Source organism: Coffea arabica, chromosome 2c (genome assembly GCF_036785885.1).
Source record: "Coffea arabica cultivar ET-39 chromosome 2c, Coffea Arabica ET-39 HiFi, whole genome shotgun sequence".
Classification (NCBI taxonomy): domain Eukaryota; kingdom Viridiplantae; phylum Streptophyta; class Magnoliopsida; order Gentianales; family Rubiaceae; genus Coffea; species Coffea arabica.
In genome coordinates, this window is record NC_092312.1 from 16,625,213 (window position 1) to 16,636,935 (window position 11,723).

An 11,723-nucleotide genomic window follows, 5' to 3' on the forward strand; every position below is an offset into this window, starting at 1 on the left:
ACGTACTTTAAATCAAATAACATGATATCTATTGACTTATTGACCAATCACACAATTAATGCAAATAATCAAACTAAATTTTGTGATGGGAATCAAAAATGAAAAAACAAAGTAATCAAAAGCAACTCAAACCTACCTACTCTACAAGCAAACTAAAGATGAGCATTACCTTCTTGCCTATGGAACCATTGATACATGAACACCTACGCAGACCACCCCAGTCTAAACTAGTTCTATTATCTGCCTGAAAATTTCGTTCTATACGTCATTTTAGGAAGAAAAGTCGCAATAACTTCCGTTCCTCAGCTCTCGCAAGTAGCTTTAACTATCAGTAGATTGAGCGGTTTGATCTGGGTTTTCGGCCTCAAGGGAACTGATGATATCTGGTCCGCATTTCCGCTTCAGCTCATCCTGTTTCATCAGAAAACGAAATTATTAGCCTAATGTAATATTTTTCCTTTACACAAAGTGAAAAAAAAGAGTGTTTTCTTGCTTGAATTTGACAATCTTATTTTGCCCAATCTAGTTCTCTCTGCCATTTTTTCCACTCACAGCTATGTTGAAAACCGACTCTGAAAGATTGCCCAATCATGTAGAGGTTGTCTAGTCAAACAAGTGTAGCTGAAAATTAATGTAGTTGCGATAACACAGTAGGAAAAGAAAGCCGGCATAAGATGGCAGACCAATAGAATCCGGTTTTCTTCTTTAAGCTGCAATGAAAACTCCGCCTCACCCTGCAACTGGCGGTAAAGCCTGTGATTCTCTTTCCTCAATTCCTTTACCCTGGCTTTCAAGTCTAGATATCTTTCCTGAAAACCAGAAAAGGAATAAAGATAGAGAACTTCACCATTAGAGAGGACTCGAGGCACATACTTTTCGAACGTGTTCACTAATATTAAAATTGAAACTCTTTGATTTTCTAAGGATTGTCATCAAAGACTCTTGGATTTGAAATACAATGAAGAAAACCAGTCAACTAAAAGCAATGTGCATGAAGGTGTACCACATAAACCTGTAATCGACCATTTTTTCTTCATTCTATCCTAATTGCACTGGCAAGTTCTGAAAGAAAAGTTGCATAATTGCACTAACCTGTTGAGGAATTCCCGGTATCTTGGCTGGTTCATTTAGACGGAAGGTGTTGATTTTGGGTTTTTCTTCTACATCCTACCCAGACAATATTACAGAAAACAGCATCAGCAGAAGTACAGGAACAGAAATAAATATTATAAGTAAAAATCATTAAATTGCATTGGTGATTAATAGGACAGACACGGAGAGAATCCTAATCCAGGCTCAGAAGTGAAACAGAGGACAACAAATTATGGCATAACCCTCGAGTAAACCACATTATCACCGCAAAGGTGGATGTGAACGAAATATGAATCATGAGGACAGAAAGATCCAAAGGCCTACTCAACCATCTTACATGGTAGACAATATTTTGAGGACCACCTTTTGCAGTTTGCAGCAGGAAAGACATTAATTAATCAATCTGCCATAACACGTTAAGATTTCCTCAATTGTTGCCCCTCAGAAGACCAATAAGTTATACCAAGACAAGATGATAAGAAAAGTACCATTACAAATATACCTGATCATTAAATTGTCCATCTCTATCCTCTTCATGTCCAACTAATATGACGGGATTTGTATGAAGGGGTGCATTCGAGGTGTCCACTATGGATTCCAATCCTGGATAGAGACCAAATGCCAAATGATAACAAGTTCAAGCTGAATCAAGTCATGCAAAACATATAACAGTGAAGCAGATGATCATGCCAAAAATGTTACTAAGTATGTTGAACCAATAACATCATTTTCCAGGACACGTAGCTTTCTCACCGTATTCTCTGACACTATTGTCAAATGCTACATTTTCAGAACCACTCCTGGATATTCTCATTCTATCCAAGTCCTTTTTGAAGGATTTATCTTGTAGAACTCCTGCCTTTTTCCTTCCCTGCCATAAAAAGTTGAAGCATTAAATAAAGAAAGCTTGTATAACCTTGAAACTCATACTCAACATCTTGCATCCTGCAGCTAGACCTTTCCATTATTCTCATTTTCCGTAAGGAACAGTGAGCCAATTGTATACAGTAGATTGCATAACAATAGTTCCAGATCAAAATATGATTAATAAGAATATGGGAATGTTTTCTTAAGTAGGCGTATAAGATATTCATAATCACTAGCCAAAGTACTAATACAATTTTTAATGGAGGTAATCTGGTCATTTTTTTGGCATTGCTGCGTAAATTTCATCCTTTGTAAACCAAGCTCGTGGTTGGATTCTGTGATCTGCATCCAATTTCTATATACGCCCGTCCCCAAATTCAACTACTTTAGTATCCAACAATGTTCTCAATTGATTGAAGGAAAGCAGGGCAGAAAGGGTCCTTTGCCGCGTAAATCCAGCAGTCTTTCCACTTTGACGTAAAATGATCTGATGTTGGTCTCAAACAGGAGCAGTCATGGAACTCAAAGGGGAGGAGAGCAGGGCTTAGAAAAGTAATATTCAAGATTTAAGTAGGATAAACCAGATGTTTGGAGACTTTATTCTGAGATAAACACAATTAATCCTGCAGTTAATCTGCATATGCCCATCATGCAACAATATACGAAGAATTTTGCACACAAATGTACAACAGAAGGATTACCTTTTCTTACATTTCTATAATCGTTGGGAATCCACCATTGTGTCAGAAAGGTCAATATTTATACTAAGTATACTGGCATATACACACAGAGAGAGGGTACCTTAGATAAACTAGCTCGTTTTGAAGACTTAACAAGTTTGTTAGTATTGTTCTCAGCCACAAATGCCTTTGAAAGCCTGTTAGTTGCAGTGGTACTCCCAGCTTCCATTGAGCTCTGTAGATGAAGGAGCTCAGCCACCCACTTAACTTAAATCAAGCTGGTAAGACCGAAAGAATAATACTAATAATAGTAACAAATAATAATAATTTTTAAACATCTTAGCATGTTAGCCACATTGATAATAGTTAGTCTTGAAAAAGAATAACAAATTAGCATTAGTCACCACTGTTTAACAGCCGTTGCATTAGAAGAATATAAGGCAGTCTTCTATATTATCTTTGGCATCAGTGAAAACTCATATCTGGAAGTTTGCCCTCATCTTTGACAAGATTTAATTAGTTTGATATACAGTACATTTACCAGAATACTAATTGCCTTCGGAAATTACATGTATATATGAAGAAATTTCAGACTGCTAATGTCTTGGTAGATGAAGCGCCATTTTCATGTACCTTCATCAGTTCATCCCAACACAAAATTCAATAAAAACAAATACACTTGCCGACTTTTGAAGCTCCCATACCTCAAATAAGGCAGAAATCAAACCAACAAAAAGAACTTTCAATGGTCCTTATCGTCGATCAGAGGTGCTGGTATGGCTACTTAATTTTTTTTTAAAAAAAGAACATAAAATTTACACAATTGCTACTATAAGTATTTAAACAAAAAAGGCTTCCACATAAATTACGCTATATGGAATAAACAAGTAAACTACAACAGTCGTTTAAATATGCAAGGAAATTGTAAAATTCACAAGAACTAAAGAAAGGGAAAGAAGGACAGTGAAAATTACGAGCTTGAAGCATATTATTGACGTACAGATAGATAGCTGTATCAGCAGGAGCGAGTTCGTTGCTAAGTTCTTTTTCTTCGGCAGGGTTTTGAGAAGAGGAAGCTGCGATCTTCTTTTTTTTTTTTTTTTTTTTTCACTTTTGAGCTTTTGGCGCCAGTTCTGGTCGTTGGAGTTTTCGGGAGTTCTAATTTAAATACGAAAGAGAAAACGAATCCAAGATCTATGGGTATGATCTATTGGTTTATTTGATGTGGACGGTTGGGATTCTTTTTCTGCATCCAGCGGTCTTTTTGTCTATCATTCAACTCCTCCCCTTCTTCAACTATTAGGTGAACTAGAGCACAGAGATTTGACCCTTGATCTAGGATCAGACCTACAACTTATGATTAAAATTTAAAAGGAGTTGGTTGCATCTAGCGATATAAGAATATAACTCGCAGAGCATTTAAATTGCACCGTGGATTAATTTCTTGTGTTTGGTAAGTAGATGTAAATTCTACTTTGCATCCTTCAAATGTTATTTTATTCCTACTTTGGTCCCTAAATTCTAAATTGGGACGCTTTAGTCAAATTATACCTTGATTTCCTTTTTAGCCTATAACTTCAATTTATGGCACTTTAGCCCCTAAATTCTATCCAAATTCATACTTTGGTTTCTCAACTCCTACCTTCTCTCTAATTTGACATTTTTTTTTCCTATAGTCGCTATACACTTGACTAGTATTCCATTAGTTTTGAGTATTTTGTTAAGGATTGCACTTAAGTAAGACGCGTTTTTTTTAATAATTTTATGATTATAGCTACTTTGTCCTAATTTAAAATTTAGAAACCAAAGTAAGTATCAGAGCGAATTGACGTGTGCAAGATGAAATTAACCTAGTAAGTAGATTTTAAAACAATGAATGGATTTTAATTTAAACCAAACCTATATGAAGCGTTCGTTTAAGGTCAATCAAAATCAATCACTTATGCATTAAGATTTGTTTATGATTAAAATCCTATCGATATGAAGTTGCCAATCATTTATATCAAGTGTATTATTTGAAATATTATTTGGAATAATTACTGTAGCACTTTTTGTAATATGATGTATGTGAGATAAAAAAGGTGATTGAAAATATAAAAAAATAGGTTGGGAAATGTGTTTGTGATGCAAGCGAAATATTATTTAGAATAATTTTAGTATCCAAACACTCCCATTATTATTCCCCATTTTATTATGTCTATGGTGAGAGTGATTGTGGAAATAGAACCATGGTATACTCAATTATGTTGCTAGCATGGCTAAGGCTTTGTTTGTGCGTTGTGTGTTTTTTTTTTTCCTTTTTCAAACTTAAATTTTCATCCAATATAATCTAACACTAATCTAATCTGTATATATGGAAATAAGATTTTCAATTAACTATTTTATCCATAAAAATTCATAGGTCAATTGGAATCAAAATCATTTTTTCTCTTCTAACAAATCTATCCCTTCATTCCAACAATATAAAAGCACATATTTTGGTATATAATAATACATATTACAAATTATTAACAATAGAAATTTAATACTCACTTTAATTATTTGTTTGATTAATTCTTATAAGAACATTTATCCACTTAATTAAAATATTAAAAGTTGAAATGGCGATTATTTTAAATTAAATAAATTTTAAATATACGTGAATGTCCAATATGTAACTAAACTAAAATCACATTTATTCATAAATTTTGAGCTCGTTTTGAATTAAAAATTGTAAAACATTTTTAGACTATTATGAACTTCATATCATAATAAATATCCCGTTAACGTTGATCTTCTTTTGGCTCATGATTGATGAGTAAATAAGACCAACGGTGTACACAATCTCCATTCGAATGGTGATTTTTTCAGATACTTGTAAAAGAGAAGTTTACAGTAACGCCCTCGCTTCCTATTCATTTGCGTGTCTGGACCCAAAGTCCTTTTTTTATTATTATTTTTTTCAAGTTACACTGATAAATTTATCTGTAAGATGAAAAATGGTGGAGAATTGTGTTTTAAATTATTCAAAAACAAGTACAAATAATCTGAATCATATCCCAAGTGCGTGGGTACCCACTAAGTATATATTCATTCCAAACTTCACCGAAAAGTTATGACAGGATTTGTGTTTGCAACAAGAAAATAGTCAAACATATAACAAAATATACTCTCCAGCAATTGTTGTTCTGGTCCAGAGAAAACCAAAAGATTTTTCTTTTTTTTAATTGTTGATTTGTATGAAAGACTTGGACCATGTATTGGAGATTTGGAGTCTTGGAAGATTCGAAAGATTGGCTTTTACCCAAGAAATTTTAGACTCATTACAGCACTGCAAATTTGTTGTTATTTGTACTAAAGAATCGGGGGAATAATCAATTGCCACATCACCCGGAGAGTAAGGTATGCCGTATAGCATACAATGCAGATTCCGCTTTCACCATTGGACCCCTGAAATGTCATGTCTTCCTTTATCTTTTCCGCCATTTTGCTTTGTCTGGATCTCTATATAACTAAAATCAAAAGGACAGTTCTTGCTACTGTATCTGTACACTCTCCCAGTCTGCCAGCTTTATAATACTATTGGAACAAGAATGCGGGCATTTCGAGCACATATTCCCTACTGTAAGCTGCTGTTTTTGCACTAAGAATGCTTGCTTTCTGGGCGGCAGAGCCGCTCAGCCCATGATCTGATGAATTTTTCCTCAAAGCAATGTAATTGGGGCTCTTTATTTTCCTAACTTTGCCATTCCCCTCATACTTTTGGATTGAGGGTTTTCAATCTTCTTTCATGGGGGGTTTTTTTTTTTGCTTGATTTTGGTTTGGTATGTTCTATAACCTGAATTTGCTTCATCTCCTTAATGGGCTGCGTTACGCATGGGTTTTCTTTTAATGTTAGTTATTCTATACTTTTCGGAGAGCTTCATAATAATGGGTCCAGGATTATTTTCACTTCAGACGAGTGATTACCAGCTTGTTCGGAATTTTGGCGTCTATCGGGTTGTCAGATCTAGTTTGGCATTTTCTCATATAGCCCGTCAGATGTGTTCTTACGTGAAAGGCTCCGTCTTTTTTTTTTTTTCCTTCTTTCCTTTTCTCTAAAAGATTGTGAAAGCATAACATGAGTTATATCCAAACCCACATCTGTAGCGGCGGTTACATTACTTAATCCCACTTCTTTGGCTTTCATGTCTTCCTAAAGCTTATCCATGGCAATAATTTTCTTCTTATTTTTGTTTTAGAGGAAAGGAATCTCGCTGCGCTCCTGCAATAACTCCAGGGCCAGGCCTTCACCCTCGAGTAAAAGTCAAACTCTGCAGGCGCTCCCCGTCCGAATTCGGATTAGTCCGAAAGGGATACCGTGGTTAGACCCAAAAAAAAAGAAATCTCGCCTTTTTTTGTCACGTGGAAAAGGATTTTCTTTCTCGGTATGTCTATGAGTGGCAGATGCACTGCTTTATTGGTACATTCCTGAGAAGGGGGGCGGGGGGAAGGTTTGCCATGGGAACTTGACATTCGGGTTGATGAATTTGATTAGTTACTAGTTTTTTCTTTTATTAAACTATATAATATGAGCTTTGCCTGTACAATGAACCTATAATTGTTAGTGGTTGAGTTGCTCAATCTTGATTATGCGTTCATCTAGATAGCTGAGGGTCTGGCACCTAGCATGCTTTGATCTAGGAGAATGTAGCAATTTGTTGGCCCCCTTCCCAAAGAAGAAATAAGGTTCCAATTTTGGCTTGTATATTGTAGTAGTTTGGTGGTTTGAGTACCTTGCTTGAGTTTTCCTTCTATTGTAATGCACTTGATACTTTTTCTTGGGGCTTGATGGTATTGATGATTTTGATTTATTTGATTCCCTTGGCATTTACTTTAAGCTTTTGTGTCCTTCATATACTTTTCTTGTTGAACCTGTCATGAAATCGTTAAGAGCTAGAAGTTGCTGAATGTGTTACATTATATGTGCATCTGGACCACGCATGAAGTTTTGGTGCTCCACTGTGATTCTTCTAATTGCACATTCAATTTCCTGTTCCATCACCTTTAAGCCTGGAACTTTGAAGAGGTTACTGCATAATTACTTGTTCCATAGTCTGAATATCCATACCTCACTGCACCTCTGAGGTAGAAACAAGATTGGTTTTCTGTTTAGACATTTTTATGTTGTTCATCACACTCTTTGGTGCCTAATATAGGGATAACTTTTTCATACTAAGCATGACCAAGTTTTCTTCCCAACTTGTAACTCACATTGATTTTCACTTTGCTGGTTGGCTTTTTTGCTTTATGCTAATCATTGCAAGTTCAGAACCATGTACCATCCTTATAAGATCTTAGACTGAATGTACAATAAATGAATTTATGTCATCCTGGCACTAGAAAGGCATTCTGGCTGTTGACCATACCAGCTTCCTTCTTGGGTTTTAGGCAACATGAACTGTTTCTCAAGATGATGCAGGACGTAATGTCCTGCCTTGTCAAAGAGATTGTCAAGTAACTTTGATTTGTTCATAAATCATATTTTTTCATGGTATAATGTGGTCATAGTAAAGATTGTTGCCTTTCATTGTATAATTTAGATCATGGTAAAATCTTTAACCTTAAATTTATATAATGCCTCTGGTGGTGGACTTCCTTTTATTATTTTCAGAATTTAAAGGTATTAACTTAACCACTTAATAAACTGTCAGCCTTCTTCTATCTGCTGATCAAGTGCTTTCTAAATTTGTTTAAGAGAATGTCACAATACTTAATCTAATTAGCTAATAATGCAGCCATCTCATACCATATCATTTTATTTCATGTAACAGAGTAATATTGTTGTCACTTCCTTGTTCTTTTTAATGGATTTACTTAAGCCTGACATTCACTTTTTCAGGTTGGAACTAGGTATTGAACTATTCCTAGCTGTATCCTTGAAACATGAAACCCAAATTAAAGAAAGGCTGGCGCTCAATCATTCCTTTTAATGTGCAAGGAAAATCAGCCAACTGTTTTTGCATCTTTCCCAGTGTAGATTCAGCAGGCTATAGTCCAAAGGATGCACCTGTTTATCTCAATGTATACGACTTGACACCTATGAATGGTTACTTTTATTGGGCAGGCCTCGGCGTATTCCATACTGGAGTAGAAGGTTAGTTTACACTGTCAATGCTGATGCATGTATCCCATCATTTTATAGCGAATCCCAAGTTTCTTGATAGTTTTCTCACTTTTGCGTGACAAAGGTTTGTTTCAGTCAAGATGCATATTTCCTTTGAATTTAAAACTCTTGTGAGTGAATGTTACTGTCTGAAAATGTAATTGACTTTGATTAATGAACATTGCATCTAGGTGGAAAATTAACTGGACACCCTCCACGTCTAACATGGTAGAACGACCATGTAGCTAGACCTTTAGCTTGTGTCTTAATGTCGAAAGCTGAATCTATTACTTTAAGCTTTTAAATTTGCATTAGTGGTTGATGAATGCATCTTCATTTGCTTAATCAGACAAAAGGTATCTGGTAAATGCTCAGTATGTTATGCTTGATGCCCCATTAGGCAAATATCCAGGAGTTCTGATTTTTATTTATTTACACTCAGTGCATGGTGTTGAATATGCTTTTGGAGCCCATGACTATCCAACAAGTGGTGTCTTTGAGGTTGAACCTCGCCAATGCCCTGGATTTAAGTTTAGAAAGTCTATTCTCATAGGGACAACCTATATGGATCCCGTCCAGGTTAGAGAGTTCATTGAGCAGCAATCTGCATATTACAGCGGTGATACGTATCAGTTGGTTAGAAAGAACTGCAATCATTTCTGTGAGGATATATGTTACAGATTGACGGGGAATCGCATACCAAAATGGGTGAATCGGCTGGCAAGAATAGGTATTGTCAGAGCTTATTTCATTTTTACTGTTTGATATTTCTCTTATATGTAGCATTTCAATTACACGCTTGAGGTTTTGGATGTTCCTGTCAGTTTACCGTTCAGTAGATATTTAATCTCAAGGATAGTCTCTCTTGCATTCCCATTGCTTTTTCGTCCAATTTTATATATTAAGAATATCACTTTATGTTTCTCTCGAAAATGGGGATTAGGCTAGCCCAAGCGAACGTGCACTACCATAATACCTCATGTTTGGACCCAAAAACAGCTCTGAGAGTCTGCAAAATTTGCAGAATTTCGTTTTTTTCCTTAAAAATCAATTGTGAAACTGGGTAGAATGCTTTTGGATTCTGATTGAAAATTCTTAATTGTGCGTCTCTCTCTAAGAATCTAACCTTATGACTACTTACCTCTCGACTTTTGACCCCAAAAAAAAAAAAAGACTACTTGCGTCTGAGTAGAAGATATGACTTACCTAACGTTCTTTACTTTCTCCTCCCTGTAGGGTCAATTTGCAATTGCATACTTCCTGAATCCCTGAGAGCTTCTACTGTGCGGCATGATGCAAATTTTCAAGGCTGTGACAGCGAGAAAAAGAAACTGAGGAGCTCTTTTGGCTGCCTGTCTTCAATTTCCTTGCGTCAGAAGGAGAGAGAAGTATCAATATCGTCGTTGTTCTTACATTCTCATTACAAAGGCTGCTTGACCCCATGGGAGCCAAAAATTTCTAAAAGTGGTTCTTTAAAGGATGGATAACAACTCCTCTTTAGTTGATTCTTTCACGCTTACTAAATTCTCGCGTGTTTATCGCTAGTGGGTTCTCCTTTTTGGTCCAGATGCTTTTGGAGGTCAAAAGCAAGCTTTGCTTTTTGGTGACGCACAATGCTTGTCCTTCGGTCTTTTTGGCTTGTATATTAGGGCATTCCATGTAGTCTCTAGAAGATTATATGCCAGTTGAATGGCATTTCAGGGATGAGATCACATTTCTTGGTTGTAAAAGCCAGCAAAAATGTGGCTGCATTGATGTCCAAGCACAATTTATCTGTCTCGGGCATCATCCTCTTCACTTTTCGTGGAGACCCAACAGCATGGCTCCAGGGCTCTTGTAGTCGTGTGATCACAGGATCATTCTGCTCTTGATCCGTTTGCAACACATTGTTTTGTTACCAGAGTGGTTAAAGAAACGATTTTTCCGTAGTTAAGCTACATCTCCTATGGCAATAGAAGTGAGGGGCAGCTGACTAGTTGAGGTAAGGCAGGATGGGTTTGGAAAAAGTCCATCAAGCTCAGGTCTGGCTGATACATTGAGGGGAAGATGAATCGCACATTGTTATTCTGGAGCAAAACTGGCCAAGATTGCCTGCCCACCCTATTCTTTCTACCCTAAGGTGTTTTAACTGCAGTCTCCCCCGATTTCTCGCTCGCTCTTCTCCTTGTCATCCCAAACAGGAACCGCAGCTCTAGTCTGCTAAGTCTGATAGATTTACTACTCAACGGCCTCTTGATGAGTTGATCCAACAAATCCCATGAACATGTAGGTTCTGTTTTCTTCGAATGGACATGGCCCTTTGGAAATGTTTCTTTAAAAAAAAAAAAAAAAAAAAAAATCTTTTCGTGGTGGCTGAGATTCTGGGATTACAGAGACAAATGCATGCTAATGCAGTTTAAATAGAAAATATTATGAATCGATCACGCTTCTTGTAAAATTGACCAACGATATTTACAAATAATAATGTGAGCTAACAAAAAATAAATAAACTAGAAAATAAGTAGAATCGAGGCAAGGCAATTAGAGAGGAGAATGTAAGTTAACATTTCTCATTTTATTCAGACATTTGACCATATCCAAATAAAGCTATACTTAATATCATAGGTACGTGAATCTAACATTAATTGTAAGAAGAAGTTAAAAAAAAGTTACTTTTGGAGTGTCATAACAAGTACTTATGGGAGAGGTAAATATATGTTGAAGACGTGAACAGACATCAACATTTCTTTAATTTCATAACAGGAATGAGTTTCCATACTATTGAATATGATATCTCCGGTATGGTTTTGTAATTTCATAACTTTACCCTAGTGGTAAAATTTAAATATCCGGTTACTAAATGAAGTAAAGTACTAGTACTACTGTTTCTCTTCTACCAACACCAAAAAAAAGAAAAAAAAAAAAGGGAGAAAAGGTACAGCCATAATTTGAATTTGTGACAAAGAAAAGTGTTTGACGA

General features: G+C 35.9%; 2 protein-coding genes across 7 annotated transcripts; one reads left to right on the forward strand and one right to left on the reverse strand.

Annotated features, from left to right (window-relative positions):
* Window positions 1-3: 3 nt before the first annotated feature.
* Window positions 4-3,741, reverse strand: LOC113731318 (uncharacterized). The gene is made up of 7 exons (XM_027256512.2): window positions 3,640-3,741; window positions 2,761-2,874; window positions 1,846-1,963; window positions 1,595-1,695; window positions 1,093-1,167; window positions 684-809; window positions 4-411 (listed from the first exon to the last, which is right to left on the reverse strand). Exons 2-7 carry the CDS (start codon window positions 2,866-2,868, stop codon window positions 322-324), a joined length of 618 nt encoding a protein of 205 aa, XP_027112313.1. The 5' UTR covers window positions 2,869-2,874; window positions 3,640-3,741; the 3' UTR covers window positions 4-321.
* A 2,260-nt stretch (window positions 3,742-6,001) lies between these two features.
* LOC113726345 (deSI-like protein At4g17486) lies at window positions 6,002-11,120 on the forward strand. 6 transcript variants are annotated; one of them, XM_072074686.1, is made up of 5 exons: window positions 6,002-6,020; window positions 6,861-7,046; window positions 8,501-8,755; window positions 9,207-9,494; window positions 10,001-11,120. In XM_072074686.1, the coding sequence occupies exons 3-5, from the start codon at window positions 8,545-8,547 to the stop codon at window positions 10,249-10,251; spliced, it is 750 nt and encodes a 249-aa protein (XP_071930787.1). In that variant the 5' UTR covers window positions 6,002-6,020; window positions 6,861-7,046; window positions 8,501-8,544; the 3' UTR covers window positions 10,252-11,120. The 6 variants fall into 6 exon arrangements, with proteins under 6 accessions (XP_071930787.1, XP_071930789.1, XP_071930788.1 ...); XM_072074684.1 differs by lacking the exon at window positions 6,002-6,020 and adding an exon at window positions 6,075-6,332; XM_072074683.1 differs by lacking the exon at window positions 6,002-6,020 and adding an exon at window positions 6,075-6,242.
* Window positions 11,121-11,723: the final 603 nt, after the last annotated feature.